This window comes from Tamandua tetradactyla, chromosome 23, assembly GCF_023851605.1.
Source record: "Tamandua tetradactyla isolate mTamTet1 chromosome 23, mTamTet1.pri, whole genome shotgun sequence".
Taxonomy (NCBI): Eukaryota; Metazoa; Chordata; class Mammalia; order Pilosa; family Myrmecophagidae; genus Tamandua; species Tamandua tetradactyla.
In genome coordinates, this window is record NC_135349.1 from 54,462,821 (window position 1) to 54,479,668 (window position 16,848).

Here is a 16,848-nt window from a genome sequence, read left to right on the forward strand (position 1 = left end):
CCCTCTCCCCGCCCTTTTCTGCTTCCAGCCAATCCGTGCTCCCCGCGCTGCCCGCGGGCGAACCCGCCCCTGGGTTCGGGCGGCCGCGGTGCGTAGAGGGCGCCCCCGCCTGGACGGAGGCTGCGCGGAGCCGCCGCCACCAACCCTGCGACAGTGGCGTGCGCCCGGTCCCCGCCCCCATCCGCCCCGTCCATCGGGAGTCCGGAGTGAGGGTCCTTGGTGGGCCAAGGTCTGAACAGATTTATCTTATCGAAACCCGAAAGTTTGGTGGCGATGTGTAGCATTTGTGAATGACAGATGAGTGAGACGCTGGTAATTCAGGAAAAAAGGAGAAAACGGTCCATCTATTTTAAACTGGAGTATGGAAATCTTTATCGGAACAATAATAGACAGGCTTTGCAGGCGGTTCAGAAGGGACCGCACCCGCTGCCCCTGTGCCCAGAGGTTGGTCTCTGGTTAACACTTTGTCCAGTAAAGAGAAAAAACCTTGCAGTGGTGCTTATCCCACACCTTGGGCTAGAGAAAGGCAAGATGAGACCACTGGAATCCTGAAAAGGAATCAGTAATTCCGTGGGGGAAAGAAATCTACACTGATCCTCGAAAGGAACAAATCAAATGAGATAGGCTAAGGGTAGTCAGGCTGGAGTCCCAAATAATGTTTCTGGAATCTGTCAGATATTGACCCCAAACCTTGTGCGTACAGTGTGTTGAGGTGTTAGCCCACGCCTTAGCCCATTTTCGCCAATCAGGGTATAAAAAGATTCTGCCAACTCCTCAGGTTGGCAGAATCCCATCCACTCTATTCCCCTGGAGCTTCTTCAGTCAAAGCCTTGCCAGGTTGCAAGAAGTGTGTGGTCTTAGAGGGACTCGGGCCTGATGAGGTGAAAGAATGAAGGGAGCCAGGGGCAGTCCCACTTACACAAGAGCCGGGCCTGGCTTTCAAAGATGTTAAAAGTTTATCCACGGTGTTACAGTTCGGTAACCTGGCATATTAACTGTCTGATACTCCTTTCCAACAGCACCTTAAATGCTTGAGAGGTTGCTTGTTTGGATTTGTGCACCCACTCCACTAGGAGAACAGAGTCAATTATGTTTATAATTGTTTGAAACGTCTGAAGGGATTTAGTGCATCGGGTCTGTAAGGCTTTTTAAATAGTGGGGGAAGCCAGCCTGTCAAATTTAAAATCTAACTGAACATGAATCAAAGAACGTGAAAGCGATCTTTACATTCAAATTACTAGATCAGTTGGGAGAGGCACCTGAGAGATAAATATAAAGGCTTAAAGAAAAGGGAGACTTTTCATTTAATAACCTTAATAATTTGATTATTAACTGAGACACTGATGATGGCCTGTTCTTTTCCACGCAGGAGTCCTCTCCTCCAGACGTGGCTCCCCTGCGACCCTGTGACCCCAGCCCTTCCCCAGGGGTGGGCATCAGTCTGTCTCTTCTCAGAGTCTCTGATTCCGAGCACAGTGCCCAGCAGGTGGCCACACTGACGTTTGTTGAATGAATGAATGAGGTGCGGATGAAAGCTGTGCCCTCCCCCTGTCAGTCAGCCAACCCCTCCCGCCCTGCACACAGAGGCAGGGAAGCATGTTCCATGTCTTTATTCATTCCAGCCGCCCCGCCCCCCACCCCGAGGAGACCCAGAGTAGGCGGCGCCGGAGCCACATCCGGGGGTCAGCCCTTCTGCAACTCCAGGCTCAGCATTTCCCAAGAGGGCAGCGACCTGGAAAGAGGCAGAGCAGGGTCTAGGGAGGGCCAGGCCGGTGGGGCGTGTCCTCTTGTCTCCTCCCCGAGGGGCCTGGGCCCCCCTCCTCTGGGCTCCGCTCTCCCATCCCCAAATCTGCAGGGGGGACAATCGGGGCCTCTGGGGCTGGAGCGGGTGTCCCCTTCTCACCTCCGTAGCCGTTTCCCGGCAGGCCACTGCGTCCTCTCTTCACCTCGGGCCCCCCTAAGGCACCGACACACAGCCCAGGGTCACTGAGGGAGTCCCCGCTCTCCCCTCACCCACCCCACCTTCCCAGGGTCCGGGGAACGTCCACTCACGGAATGGCCCAGGACCCAACTCCAGCCTCAGCTGTGCATAGGGCCCTAGGGGGAGGGGAGGTGGGTGCTGAGTTTGTGCTGGCCCTTGTCCCCACTTCCATCACCTTGTCACCACAGTCCAGTGGCCAGGCTGGCTGGAGGCCCCTCCTCCAAGTTTCTGCCCCCTCTCCTGAGCCTCTAGGCCACACGCTGGGCCCTCCCTCTCTCTGCAGTGCCCAGGACACTGTCCCTGCTCCTCGCAGCAGCCCCCACGCTCTCCTGCGTGCCCGCTTACCTGGCTGGCTCCTGGGCCCTGGATACATGCCCTCAGTCCCATATCCAGGCTTCAGGGAAGCCCCCCAGGGTTGGAGGGATGGCCAGGGGGAGCCCCTCAGGGCCGTGGTCTGACCTGCAAGAGGAGAGCTGCAGGGACACTCCTGCCCACCAGGGCTGACCCCGGATGCCCCAGGCCCCCCAGCCCGGAGCCGCTCCCTGTAGCTTCCCGGGGTCGGGGTCGGTCTGCTTCCTGAGCCTTCACCTCTTACCATTTCCTTCAGGGGCTGGAGCGGCCGCTTTGGGGTACACAATAGCTTCCTCCCCATACCCTGCAAGAAACCCATGTGGTTCCTGGCCAGCCCCTGGGGACACCCTCCCAGCCCCAGGCCCCTGGCCCCTTGTCGGGCTCACTGTCCCTAAAGCCATGGGCCGTAGGAAGACTGGAGGAGGAAAAAGGATGTCAGGGGTGGGGGTGGGGGTGGGGGGGTGGCCTTGAGCCCGGTGCGCTCCCCAGCCCCCCCACCCCCGCACCTGGCTGCAGGCGGGCTTCAGGGAAGACCCCCACTCCCAGACCACCATTTCTGTAAACAAAACCTGCGGGAGAGAGAATAGAGAGGAAGCGGGGGCACAGTGGGGAGGAGAAGCTCCAGCTCCCAGGGACAGAGAGAGAGGAGGACAAACTGACCCAGAGGTAGCTGGGAGAGGGCCTCACACTGGCTGTTCTCTCTGCCTGGATCATGCACCAGCCCCCACCCCACCTCAACCAATTAATCCCTGTGACTCCTTAGTGTCACCTCCTCCAGGAAGCCTTCCCTGGCTCCTCTGGGCAGCTTCGTGTCTCAGCTACTCTTTCCTTTCCACCTGGCCTCAGTCTGTCACTCTTACTTGCTCCGGCCACCAGTAAGGCCCAGTGCACAGCAAATGTGCACTGGGATGAAAAGGGACGAGACTGGGCCAGAACCGGGAGTGGCAGGTGGCGAGGGAGATGCCAGTTTGTGCTCAGGATGGGGGCCCTGGGGGGCTCACCGACTTTCTGCGGCCTCAGGGTGCCACCAAAGCCTGGGGGAGATGAACAGCGGTCAGAGAAGGGGGTCCCAGGGACCACGGCCTCTCCCCTGCCCTCCCAAGCTGGCCGAGGGGAGGGGAGGGGAAAGGACCCCTCACCCAGTTTTGAGGCTGGTCCGGGGCCGTTTGGGAGCTGGTACCCTGGAAGGAGGAAGGAGGTCAGTGGGGAGTTCTGGGCACTCCCTGATTCCTCGGGTGGCCCGGCGAGGACCTTCCAGACATGGGGCAGGAAGGGGGGGGGCGGTTTTCTCCCAACAACAGGAGAGACTGAGGGTAGACTCAGGGAAGAACTTCCCGGCCTCATGGAACCCGAAGCTGCCGCAGCCTTTAGAGCGGTGTCCCCACGTGGTGTGGGGACAGGGGCTGGACCCAGTGGTCCTGCCCACTGCGACCTCTGGGGGAAGAAGACAAGACTCACACCTGTCTTCTGTGGCTTCAGTCCCCACCGGGCAGCCGGAAGTCAGGGGGGCGGGAGTGAGGCCGGGCAGGGTGGGTTTGGGGTGCTGCAGCCTGACAGGGGGTTCGGGGAGGGAGGAAGCTGCCTTGAAGGGGTTCATGTGGGGTCCCAGAGCCAGGGTCAGGCATGTCCGTGTGACAAGTCACGGGCCTGGTGGGGACCTCTGAGCAGCCCAGCTGGGTCCAGCCCTCTAAGACAGGTGCCTCCTGCCCACCCGCGACCCTTGCTCCACACTGGCCTGGGAGATTGCCGTTCTGCACTGGGGGGCAGGCCTGGGATTTGGGGCCCCGCCGCCCGCCCCTTTTCTCCGAAGGGACCCCTGGAGTGGAAGGCCCTGGGAGGAGCAGTGGGGGGACCCCCCATTGCAGGGACCTGAGATGGGGGAGGAAGGGGGTGGGGAGTGGTCCCGGCCAGCTGTGCACCCCGAGTCACCCTCCTGGCCTCAGCTGGGCCCAGCCACCTGCCTGCAGTGGCTTCCAGGACACACACGTCCGCCAGGCCAAGGCCACAGGGCCAGCCTGCTCTGGGGAGCCCGGGGACCCGGCCCCGGCAAGGCCCAGCGCCCCTTGGCCTGGGTCCTGCTCTTGGCACTCCCAGCCCCTTCCACCTTCTGGCAACATCCCGCCCACCTCCCTCCAGGCCCCCAGGCCTGGCCCCTGCTGCCTCACCTGGCTGAGCCCCCAGCCCATTTCCGTTGCCATATCCTGGGGAGGAAACAAGAGGGAGGGGCAATTTGGGGGGGAGCTTCCTGGAAGGAGAGGGGGGAGGAGGTGCAGGCTAGGGATGGGGAGATGGGGCTCTCTCACTCCCCCCTCCCAGGCCTGCAGGAAAGAGAGAAGCTGTGCCCCCACCCCCAGGACCCAGATGTCCTGCCCTCGTGTCCCCTGCCCCATACTCGGGTCCTGCACCGGCTTCCCTCTCCTGTGTCCCCTGGTCCTGGGAAATCCCCTTCCTGTATCCCGGGGTGGGGGCGGGGGCGGTAGGCAGTAGGGGGTAGGGGCCATTTTCGGCCTTGAGAGAAGTGGGGGCCAGAGAGGAAGGGCTCACCTGGCTTCTGGGGCTTCATGATCCCTCCAAGGCCTGGACAAGAGATGGGGAGAAGGTGAGGGGCCCAGCCCTCCGGAGCCCCAGCAGCGGTCCCCCCACCCCCCACCCCGCTGCCGCCAGCACCTGGTTGGGAGCCCATGGGGAACGCAGGGCCTGGGGGAGGGAGGGCGGGGGCAGCCCTAAGAGGGAGGCAGCAGCCAGCCTGGCTCCCTTTTCTCCAGCTTAGGGGTCCAGCCTTGGAGAACTTGTCCCCATCCTCCATCTCCTAGGCGGGTGGGAGCCCTCAAGGACGCGGGACCAGGGGCTGCCTTCCCCACCCCAGACCCTCCTTCCTTCGCCCCCCCAGGCCCCCCCTTTCTCCTCCCTTCCCAGCCTCCCCCGGCATCGTGAGCAGGGGCCTCCCCCAGTACTCCTCCCCTAGATCAGTCCCCAGTGCTGCCCCCACCCCCACCCCAGGCCTAGGAGAGAGGCAGGGGGCGGCGCCCCAGATGCTGACTGTCCCCCAGGTGCCCGCTCACCTGGCAGCGCCCCCAGCCCGTTCCCAAATCCTGTGAATCCTGCGAATCCTGCGGGAAAGATGGAGGTGGGGGAGGGAGGGAGGGGGGCTCAGGGCAGACAGGCGGGGGTGGGGTGGGGGGAAGCTCACCTGGCTTCTGGGCTTTCACGCCCCCTCCAAAGCCTGGGGGGATATGGGGAGCAGGTGAAGGGCCCAGGGGCCCCCATCTCTGAGCCACTCCAGGACCCAGCGCCCTGACCCCAGCCCCTCCCATGCCAGCCCCTCCTGTACCTGCTCCGTAGCCGTTCTGAGCTGGGGGGGCTGTGGGAAAAGGGGGGTGAGCAGGGGGCGGGCCCTGGCTGAGTTGGGGCCAAGGGTCCAGGGTCCTCCTTTCAGGGCCAAGCCAGAAACCAAGGGTCCTGGAGGCACCTTCCCTGCCCCCCATCTTCAGCAGTCCTGCCGCCCCTCCCCCGCGTCCCCAGGAGCGGCCCCCACCAACCCTGCCCTGAGCCCGACCGGGCCCCCCTCACCTGGCTGTGCTCCCAGCCCGTTCCCGAATCCTGGGGGGACAGGGCGAGGTGGGGGCATGAATGAGGGGAGCAGGGCCAGCGGCTGCGGGGAGTGGGCAGAGGGGCAGGCAGGGCAGGGCTCACCCTGCACCCCGGGGCCTCAGGGCCCTCCAGGGCCCTCCTGGGAAAGGAGGGGGGAGGAAGAGGGGAGCGCCGGAGACCCCCATCCCCCAGGCCTCCCGGGGCGCAGCCCGCGCCTGCCTGGTCCAAAGCCATTCTGAGCTGCAGGGTCTGCGGGGGGCGGGGGATGGTGGGCGGCCCGGGCTGGGGTCCCTGCCTGTCCCCAACTGTCCCCACCCGCCCCGGGACCGAGGCCCTGCACTCGGGAGGCAGGGGTTGAACCTCATGTCGGGGCCTCACCCGGGCCCAGCCCCAGATTCCTGCCCTATGGGGCAGAAGGGACGGTGCGGGGAGGGACTGAGGGAGACACAGGGGGGCACAGAGAGGCGGGGAGGAGGCGAGAGCAAGAGGTGGGGAGCTCTCCGCTCCTCTGGCTCTGGGGGCTTCGACCGGCCCCGCCCCCACCCAGCCTGCCCCGCCCCGCCCCGCCCCCACCCAGCCTGCCCCGCCCCGCCCCGCCCCCACCCAGCCTGCCCCGCCCCGCCCCGCCCCCACCCAGCCTGCCCCGCCCCGCCCCGCCCCCACCCAGCCTGCCCCGCCCCCGGACCCCCGCTCTTGCTTCTGCCCCTCCCTCCCCACCTCCCAGCACCTCTGGGCGCACCCAGCTGCCCTCACCTGCCGGGGTTCCCAGCCCGTTTCCGTTACCATATCCTGGGGAGGAAAACCGGGGCGTGGGGGGCTCAGCAGGGGGCGGGGCGGGGGCGGGGCTCTCCTTACATGGCTTCGGGGGCTTCATGGCCATCCCAGGCCTGGGGAGAGGCAGAGGCTGCCCCCCCACTCAGAACCAGCTCTCTGTCCCCCTGGGCCCCCGTCGCCGCCTTACCCCCGCCCAGGGGCCGGGCTCCTGGCCCAGGTGTCCTCACCTGGCTGGCCCCACCCCCCGGGAGGGGCCCCACCCCACCCCCACCCCCTCCACCAGCCCCGCCGGAGCCTGGGGAGAGAGGCCGAGGAAGGGGTGAGTCTGCTTCGGGGGTTGCGGGGGTCTGTGCCAGGGCACGGCACCCCTGGCTGGGGAGCTTCAGGCCCCTGGGAGGTGGGGACGGGGAGGGCGAGCTGGGGAGATCTTGGGTGCAGCCGAGGGGGCTGTGAAGGCGCCCCTCTTGGACCAGGACAGGCACCAGAAATCCTGGAGGCCCCCACCCCATCCCCACCCCAAATCCTTCACCAAGCCCGCCCCCCTCCACTGCGCAGAGCCCAGGCCTGGGACTCCCTCACCTGGCAGCACCCCCAGCCCGTTCCCGAATCCTGCGAATCCTGCGGGAAAGATGGAGGTGGGTGAGGGAGGGAGGGGGGCTCAGGGCTTCGGGCGGCAGACAGGCGGGGGTGGGGTGGGGGGAAGCTCACCTGGCTTCTGGGCTTTCACGCCCCCTCCAAAGCCTGGGGGGATACGGGGAGCAGGTGAAGGGCCCAGGGGCCCCCATCTCTGAGCCACTCCAGGACCCAGCGCCCTGACCCCAGCCCCTCCCATGCCAGCCCCTCCTGTACCTGCTCCGTAGCCGTTCTGAGCTGGGGGGGCTGTGGGAAAAGGGGGGTGAGCAGGGGGCGGGTCCTGGCTGAGTTGGGGCCAAGGGTCCAGGGTCCTCCTTTCAGGGCCAAGCCAGAAACCAGGGGTCCTGGAGGCACCTTCCCTGCTCCCCATCTTCACCAGTCCTGGCCCCCTCCCCAGGAGCGGCCCCCACCAACCCCCGTCCTGAGCCCCGCCTGACCCCCCTCACCTGGCTGTGCTCCCAGCCCGTTCCTGAATCCTGGGGGGACAGAGTGAGGTGGGGGCATGAAATGAGGGGAGCAGGGCCAGGGACTGCAGGGAGCAGGCAGAAGAGCAGGCAGGGCAGGGCTCACCTGGCACCTCGGGGCCTCGGGCCTCTCCAGAGCCCGGGAGAGGAGAGGAGAGGGGAGAGAGGAGCGCCCGGAGACCCCAACCCCGTGGCCCAGCCTCACCCCTACCTGGTCCAAAGCCGTTCTGAGCTGCAGGGCCTGTTTTGGGGGAAGACAGGAGAAGATTGGATGGCGTTGAGTGGGGAGTCCCTGGCTCCCCTCTCTCCTGCCCCCCCCCCCCACTCATCTGGCTCTCCTGAGGGCTGGGGGGGTGGGGTATGAGGGATGACTGTGGGAGCTGCCCCATGACAGGGCAGGGGCACTGGGTCAGAGAGGGGGATGGGAGGGGGCAGCCCCCCAGGCTCGGGCTTCCTGCGGCTGTGGGGCAACTCCAGCCCCCGGATCCCCGCCAGCCAGGCTGGCCCAGTGACACCTCCAAGCCCCGGAAGTACCCACGACACCGAGTCCAGGCCCCCAGGCCTGGGTGGAGGCAGAGAGGCAGGCAGAGCTCCCTGCCCAGGCCTCCCCCAGAAACCAAGTCTCTGCCCCTCTTCCCGGCCACCCCTAGTGCTTTTCCCAAACCCCAACTATCTATCCCCAACTGTCTGTTGGGGAGCAGGCAAGGGCACCTGGGGCTCCCCAACCTGGTCACCCTGAGCCCAAGCATAAGACCCCAACTCCTGTGTTCCTCCCCCATCTCAGTGCCCCACCCCCACGCAGTTCTCCCCTCCCCAGCACTCCCAGCAGGGAGTGGGCGCCACGGACACTGGGGGCTGGGGGGGGCAGCTGCAGAAGGGGGCGGGGCCACCACTCCTCTGGAGCCCTCCTGCCCCCCACCCCAGGCCTGGGAAGGGCAGAGAGCGCTGTCCTTGACCCCTAGCCCTGAGAATGGTCCTGAAAGCGCCCCCCACCCCCCTGCAGCCCCACCCAGGCCCCTCACCTGGCAGCACTCCTAGCCCGGGAAAGGAGACGGCTCCCACACCATTGGCCCCCCCAAAGCCTGGGGAGACACGGTGGGGTCCTCCCGGGCCTGGGGAGAGGGAGAGAGGCTGAGCAATGCCCCCCCATACTCCAGAACCCAGGACCCCCTCCGGAACCCAGCTCTGCAGACCCGTCGCCCTCCTGTCCCTGGTGGCTCCCGGAAGAATGGGGGGAGGGCCTAGGGCTGCCGGCGGCGGGACAGATGGCCAGAGATGGTCAGCCGGCGGCCCAAGGGGTGAGCTCAGGAGTAGGGGTGAGGAGTGGGGAGGGTGAGGCATGGGTGCCTTTGCCCCCAAGACCAAACCAGACGTCCTTATTCTCTCCCTCCCTCCCCTCTCCAAGGCGTCACCAGCTTTGCCCCTCCCCCCAGGCCAGGGGAGCCTGATGGGACACCACCCAGCCCTCGGAGTGGGGCCCAGGCTCGGCACCACCACGCCCTGCCGGGCCCACCCCCCTGCAGCCCCCAGCACCCCAACTCACCTGGCTGGGTCTCAGCACTGGGGAAGGCCCTGGCTCCCAGCCCATCCCCATTTCCCAGTCCTGGGGAGACAGGGCAGGAGGAAGTGAGGGGGGCCGGGAATCACGGGGCGCAGCGGGAAGAAGGAAATGGGAGAGAGACAGACAGAAGGACAGAAAGACAGAGATGGTGGGGCTCACCTGGCTTCTGGGGTTTCACAGCTCCTCCGATGCCTGAGAAAGACAGGGGAGCAGGTGAGGTCTTGGGGTGCCCCTAGGATCCTGGCCCCAGCTCCCCGGGCCCCACCCCTACCTGCTCCATAGCCGTTCAGAACTGGGGGGCCAGTGGGGAGAGGGGGAGGGCGCTGAGGAGTTTGGGGACCCAGCTGGGGTGGGGGTAGAAGCACCCCACTCTCAGCTAAACAGCAACCACACAACCACCCCCTCCTTGCCCCCATCACCCCCCACCCACCCTCCACGCCCCACAAGGCTGGAGGCTGGCACCCTCCCCCAGAGCCCCCAGACCACACCCCGTTCACCTGGCAGGGCTCCCAGCCCGTTCCTGGTCCCGAGGCCTGGGGAGACAGATGGAGATGGGGGGAGAGAAGCGGGGGTGGGGGAGAGGGAGCTGGGGTGGGGACAGGAGTCCTCTTCCCTCCAAAGCCTGGGGGAGGCGGGAGCAGATGGGGGGGTCCACGGTCCCTCCCTCAGGGTCCCCCAGCACCCCAGGTCCCCTCCTGGCCCACAGTCCTGTGGGGCTCTCAGCCCATTCTGAGGAGCACAGGGACGGGCCCCTCTTCCGTCTCCCTCTCTCTCCACCCCGCCCTGCCTGGTGGGGGCGAGGTGGTGGGCAGGCAGTTTGGGGGGGCATGGACACGGGAATGCGGTCTTGAAGGATGTGAGGTTGGGGGAGGAGGACAGGGCAGCAGGGGTGGAGACTGGGGCAGGAGGGAAAGGGTGCTGTGTGCTGGGAGGGGGCCTGGGCTGCCCCCTCCAGGACAGCGCTGTTGCCTCCCTCTACCCCTCCCTGCCGCAGGCCCTCACCTGCTCCCAGGCCACCGGGGGGGCCATAACCTGTGGGGGGAATGAGTGGTGAAGTCTAGAGGGCCACCAGGGGCCCGGGCTGGGGAGCCCCACCTCATGTGGGGGACACAGGGCTGCCCCCTGCCCACCCCTCACCTGCTTTACCTGCACTGTAGCTGCTCAGGCCCCCTAAGCCTGTGGGGTGGGGGCAAAAGGGGGTGGCTCAGGAGGGGCAAAGAGGGCCAGATTCAGGCCCGTCCCTCTCTCTCTGCAGTGAGAGTGCACCCCCCCACTCTGGGCGTCAGAAGAGGGTGCTCTTTCTTCCCTGCGGCTGAGATGCCTTAGGGCTCGGGAGGGACTCCATCTCCCACCCAAGCACCCCAAAGGCCCTGCCCCGGCTCGCCCTGTGCCCCACACTGGCTCCCTGTCCTTCCCCTTTCCTGCCACAGGCCGCCCACCCTCCAAGACCCTGCCCCGCGCCCGCCCGGCTCCTGTGTCTGCACAGCGGGGGGGCCAGCCATTTCGACTGTTCCCGGGGCGCGGGGTGTCTGCTCCCCATAGCCAAGGGCCCGGGGACTAGGTCGCCAGGGGCCCCAGGCAGGGACTGGGGCTGGGGAGCATGTGGGGCTCCCCCAGAGGAGGGACACCAGCCTGCCCCCCACCCCAGCGCCCAGGGGGGCACCTACCTTTCCCCAGGCCAGGGGGCAGCGGGGGCAGCCCTGGGGGAAGAAGAGGGAGCTGACGCGGGCGCTGGGACCTGGAGATTGGGGGGGGGCAGGAATCCCTCTCCCGCCCCACAGCCCTCCAGTCCCCTCCCCAGGCCCCCAGCGGCCCCCCGGCAGTCCCCGTCGCCCACCCCCTTGCAGGCTTTCCGAGGCCGCGCAGAGCAGGAGCAGGGCGGCGGGGAAGGGCCGGGGGCTCATGGTGCCCAGGGCGGAGTGGGGCGGCCGGGCCCCTGTGGCCCTTTAAGGCTCCCACTGGGTGGGGGTCCTTGGTCCAGCCCCCTCCCCCCAGCTGCGCAGCTGGGGCGCGGCCTGCAGCCCCCGGACCTCATCCATCACGGGTGCTGACAGCCGGAACGGCCCCCGCCCGCCCCCCGGGGCTCCCCCACCCGTCCGTGGCCGGCCCTGGCACCACCCGCGGCTCACAGGCCCCCCAGCAGCTGGCGGGGCGGCCGACACACAGGGTGTGGGGCCTCCTGGAAGGGGGTCCTGGGGTGGGGGCTGCGTCAGTGCCGTAGGGCTGCTGTGTCCCGCAGGGAAGCGCTCAGGGTGCAGCCGCCAGCGTTGCAGAGGAGGGTGCGGCAGGGATTCCGTGTCATCCGCTGTCTGGCAGCAGGTGGGGTCTGGGTCCCCAGGAAGAGTCAGCGTGGGGACCCACCTAACGGGGCATTCGGACCATGTGGGTGTCAGGCCCTCTGTCCCCAGCTGAAGTGGTCCACAGGGATGGGTCACCTGGGTGCAGCTTGCCAGGCAGTTCCTGCGCCGGCAGCGCAGATGCTGGCTTTGGGGGCAGAGTCTGGGGGCGCCCCCTCCCTGTGCTGCCCAGGATGGGACTAGGGCCAGGACTGCAGGGGTGGGTCGAGGCAGGAGCCCTGGGGGCCGTGAACTCTTCTGCTCTCCGCTCTGGGTGGAGGTGGCTGCGGGGCCAGGTGCCAGGGCCTCAGGGGAGGCAGGCCTGAGAAGTGGGGATCTGGACGCCTGCTGCCACCTCTTCAGTTCTATGGACCCCACCGAGCTGGCTGGGGATGGCAATGCTGCAGCCCCCACCCCAGGAGCCCCTTCCAGGAGGCCCCACTCCCTGCATGTCTGCCCACTCGCCCCTCTGGCAGTGGAGTCCCGCGGCCCTGGCAGGCCACCCAGGCAGGGAGGGTGCCTGGAGAGGGGCTCAGCAAGGAGGGGGCAGCCCAAGCTCATACTGGGGCTTCGCAGCGCCGTCGGGGGCCAGGCCTAGCCTCCCCGTCCAGCTCGGGGCTCCCCCCAGGCAGTCCCCACTCATAAGCCCCCAGCACAGGGCCGGGCCTGCTCCCCCAACTTTGTCATCCGTTGCTGGCCCCCTCCCCTACCAGTGCACTCCCCCTCCTAGGACCCACGCTCACACAACCATACCGAGTCACCCACTGCCACCCACGACCCACCTTTGCAGGAGGCCCCTCTGCTCAGCCGGGCCCCCTGAGCCCATCCTACCTGGGGCGTCCCTGCGGCTGGACCTTTCTCCAGCTGCGGGGAAGGTCTCAGGGGTGGCCCCTGCCCCCTCCCCCACCTTGTGCAGCTGAGCTCTCCTCACAGACTCCCCCAGGCACTGGTTCCCAGCCTCCTGGGGGGCGCTGGGCAGTCTAACGGCTAGCAGGCTGGGCGCAGGCCCCCTGTGGAGCACACACCCCTGCTCTGCCGCTGCCCTCTGGGGCCTGAGGCTGTCATGATGCTATAGCGACCAGAATGGGGGGTGCTGCGGGGAGGAGCAACTCCTGATGCCCATTTCACAGATGGGGAAACTGAGGCACAGTGAGGGGAGGTAAACCGCAGACTGTGTGACGGGTAAGCAGTGGTTGTGTCCCCAGCTGGCTGGTGACCCCATGCTCCACCCCCACTGCTGGCCCATGCATCCACGGGGGTGCAGCAGACCCAGTTACACCCAAGCAGCACAGCGTCCCCCACGCCCATGCCAGCCCTGGCCCGGCCGTCTGCTGCAGACCTACTCAGACCCGGACCCCCACAACTCAGCCTGCAGGGTGCCCTGGCAGCCAGCCCCAGGGGGAGGTGGGAAGCTGGGCCCTGTGCCTGCTTGGCCACAGCCGGGAATGCCGGTGCCCGATGGCACTCCCCGGCTGCTGGCACGGGCCTGTGGAAACTGCCGGCCGGCTGGGGCCCCTGGCCAGCGGGATGACGGCTCAGGCCCAGGCCCTGCAGGCCGCAGCTCCCAGCCCCACCCAGCACGGCCAGGCCCCTCCACTCACCCCGGGCCCACGGAGACAGGGTGGCCCACATGCACAGTCACTTCTGGGAGTCTGGGGGAGCCCCTGCTGGAGCCCCAGGCGGCATAGCCTGCATCAAGGGTGCAGATTTCCCGCCAGCTGCTCGCCCCAGGCGGCACAGCCTGCGTCAAGGGTGCAGATTCCCCGCCAGCTGCTCCCCCCAGGTGGCACCTGTGAGGTGGGGAATCCCGTTAGCTTGCAGGGGGTGGCGGGCGCCCACAGGACAGACTCCTTCTGAGCTCCTGCTTGCTGAAGATCCCTCTCCAGCCCAGGTTCCCACCTGCACCCCCTTGGGACACCTTCCCATGTACCCCAGCTCTGTCCTGGCGCAGCCGCTCCTGCTACCTCCTTCGCTCCGCCCACCTGCCCATGCATGGAAACCTCAGGCAATTGTGAAATCGGTGTCCAGAGGGGGAGCGGCAGACACAGGCACGTGGGGCTGTGGCCCCAACAAACACGCGTCCCTCATCCGCCTCCCTGGGACTGACTCCATTGAAAATGGGACTCTTGAGATGTTACCTTTAGTTAAGGGGTGGCCCGAAGCAGGGTGGTTCTCAGTCCATATCACCAGGGGCCTTAGAGTGGGGACCCGGGAGTCACAGGAGCCATAAAGGGCGGGAGGCAGAGGTCCAAGTCAAGAAACCCCAAGGAGCTGGCACCACGGGATTGAGAAGTACTTTTTGACCAAAAGGGGGAAGAGAGATGAGACTAAACAAAGTCTCAGCAGCCGAGAGATTCCAAACAGAGTGGAGAGGTTACCCTGGAAGCTATTCTTCTGCATTATGTAGATATCACCTTTTTAGTTTCTGGGGTGTTGGAGAGGCTGGAGGGAAGTACCTGAAACTGTTGAGCTGTGTTCCAGTAGCCTTGATTCTCAAAGATGACTGTATAATGATGTAGCTTTTACAGTGTGACTGTGTGATTGTGAAAACCTTGTGGCTGATGCTCCCTTTATCCAGGGTATGGGCAGATCAGTAAAAAAATAAGGACAAAAAAATTAAATAATTGGGCAGCGGGGAGGATTAAGGGGTAAAAAAAATAAATCTTGTAAATTACAATACTAGTGGTCAATGAGAGGGAAGGGTAAAGGGTATGGGATGTATTTTTCCCCCCCTTTTTTCCTTTTCTGGAGTGATGCAGATATTTTTAAAATGATCATGGTGATGAATACACAATATGTGATGATATTGTGAGCCATCGATTGTATACTTTGGAGGCACTGTAGATACGTGAAGATATCGCAATTTAAGAATATTTTTAAAAAATTAAAAAGAAAGAAACACCAAGCGTTGCTGGCAGCTGGCACCAGAATTCAGTCTCCTGGAGAAGGCCTGCCTTGCCCATATCCTGCCATTGGACTTTCCCAGCCTCAAAACCCTGAACTAATGAATGCTTGTTGATTAAGCCAACTTGTCATAGCAGCCTGGCAAACCGAGACAGACACAAACTTACAATGTCACAAGTGCCAATAAAGCAAACACCCCGGTAGCCGCGATCCACTGTCAGAAGCGGGCACTGCGCGCTGGGGAGAAGGGAGAGGGTCGGCTTGGAGTCCCCTCTCTCCTGGCACGGTAGCCGCGTCCCTACGCGGGGTCGTCATTCCTTGCCTCTCTTGAGTCACGTCACTCCTGAGTCGTGGTTCCTTGTTGCTTCCGGGGTCTAAGAATCTCCCCTCATTCCCGGGTGGGCGCCCATTCCCGGGGACCCTCTGGGGGGGCCCGGCCGTCGGGGAAGGAGCTCGCGGTGCTGTTCCGGGGACGGGACACACGGGGGCGCTCGCGGCGGCGCCGCCGCTCGGACCCCGGGAACCCGCGCGGTGGCTGGGGTGGGGGGTGGGGAGCGCAGGGCAAGAGCTTTGTTCACCAACCCTAGGAGCCCTGAACACCGTACAAACGAGGGGGCGTCTCTGTTATTATTATTAAACAATGATCTAGGCCCGGTGGAAGCGCGGCAGGTGCGTTTTCTCAGGAAGTAGGTGGGGTTATTATCTCCATTTTACCTACGGGAAACTGAGGCTCAGAGGCATTAAGAACCCTGCCCAAGACGGCGCGGCGGCCGAGGGCGGGATGGCAGCCCACAGGCCCGGCCCTTTCCCTGACGTCTGGACCTAACTTCAGATGATAGCCCTTCCCCACAGAGGGAAATGTTCATTGGAAGCATGCTTTTGAGTTTAAAAATATGCATTTTTGTGAATACGTCTTTGTGAATCAGACTTTGAAGAGTGGGCATTGGAAGGGGGCCTGGACCCAGGTCTCTGGGAGACGGGGCTGGCAGGGGTGGCTCTAGGAAGCTGGGGAGGGGCCGCCGGCCCCGCAGGCCTCCTGGGGACACGCGCGGGGGTCTTCAACAAGGAGCCAGCCTGAGTCACAGGGGCTGCGGCTGCCAGAGATGCTAATGGTGTGCTAAGGAGGGGGCTGCGGTCCCCTGAGCGGCTCTGGGCCTTGGACCTACCCTGGGAGGCTGGGGGTGGGAGCACCCCCCGTGCTGCTCCATGCATGGGACATGTGGGCTGGGTTGGCGGGGCAGCCTGAGCTGAGCCCAGCGGGGGAAAGAACTCCACTTGGCGGGCGGGGTGCTCCCTCCAGGCTGCCTGCGGCAGGCCACTTACCCTCTCGGGGTGTCCATTTCCCCAACTCTGAAAGGGGAATGAAGACAGACCCATCGGGTTGGTGGCGCGGGGGGTGGGTTGTGGGGTTCACTGAGGCACTCGTGAGTGAGAATGGCGAGAGACAAAGAGCAGATACGCGTCCCTCCCCGGTCGTCCCGCCCCGAGTAAACCACAGCTGTTTGAGAGATCAGCGCAGAGGCGAAAATAAAGCCGCGAGGAGACGCGGGTGGGACGGTGGCCGGACAGCGGGCCCCCCCGCCCCCGCGTACTGTTAGGCCCCGGGCTTGTTCTCCGCCGACCCCCGCTAAGCCCTTCCCGGGGATCATCCCATCTGAGCCTCCAGCTCCGCGAGGAATGGAGGCGTCATCACCCCTGTTAGCGCAGGACAGGCGACTAATCCCAAGCTCGGAGGACCCAGAGCTCTCCCAAGGTCGTTCCGCCCAGGGAGCGGCTGAGTGGGATTGGAGCTGAGCTCGGGGGTCGACCTAGAGCACGGGAAGGGCGGCCTGGAGGAGGAGGCCGAGGCCTGGAAGCCTCGGCGGAGGAAGATTCGACCTGCAAATCCCAGGGCCTCCCGGGAAGAGGTGGCTTTTCCAGCTCCCGAAGCCGCGGGGCCCGAGAGTGGGGCGCGGTCGTTTGGCAGCGGGTGTGAACGCGTATGTAGGGAGGCGGCGCGCCCGGGCTCGCAGCCCTGCCGGGGACCGCGGGGGCCACAGAGGCTTCCGGTCCAGCCAGGAGTGGCCGCCCCCGGGACCACGCCTCCGGGGCACCCTTGGCGGCCGCCCCTTTCATGGACGCAGAGACTGCGCCGGTCTGGGGAGGGCCCCGGGGGCCAGGACCCGGGCCAGGAGGCAACTCGGCATCCAGGAGCCGAGCGGCAGCACCCACAGGAGGCTCGGACCCCGCGCCGGGCGCCAGGAGCCCACCGCG

The 16,848-nt window shown here is 65.5% G+C and overlaps 1 protein-coding gene across 1 annotated transcript; it reads right to left on the bottom strand.

The window, feature by feature from the left end:
- Window positions 1–1,613: 1,613 nt before the first annotated feature.
- GREP1 (glycine rich extracellular protein 1) lies at window positions 1,614–11,259 on the bottom strand. Its single transcript, XM_077140321.1, is given in 29 exon segments — window positions 1,614–1,732; window positions 1,904–1,957; window positions 2,053–2,097; window positions 2,327–2,440; window positions 2,577–2,636; window positions 2,839–2,901; window positions 3,334–3,366; window positions 3,472–3,513; window positions 3,819–4,187; window positions 4,190–4,201; window positions 4,459–4,533; window positions 4,877–4,909; window positions 5,000–5,029; window positions 5,395–5,442; window positions 5,523–5,555; window positions 5,664–5,693; window positions 5,903–5,932; window positions 6,677–6,712; window positions 7,277–7,315; window positions 7,406–7,438; window positions 8,006–8,035; window positions 8,817–8,906; window positions 9,338–9,397; window positions 9,515–9,547; window positions 9,853–9,888; window positions 10,358–10,387; window positions 10,493–10,531; window positions 11,023–11,055; window positions 11,193–11,259. Coding segments are annotated over 29 exon segments (1,623 nt in total). The 3' UTR covers window positions 1,614–1,706.
- Between the last annotated feature and the right edge of the window lie 5,589 nt (window positions 11,260–16,848).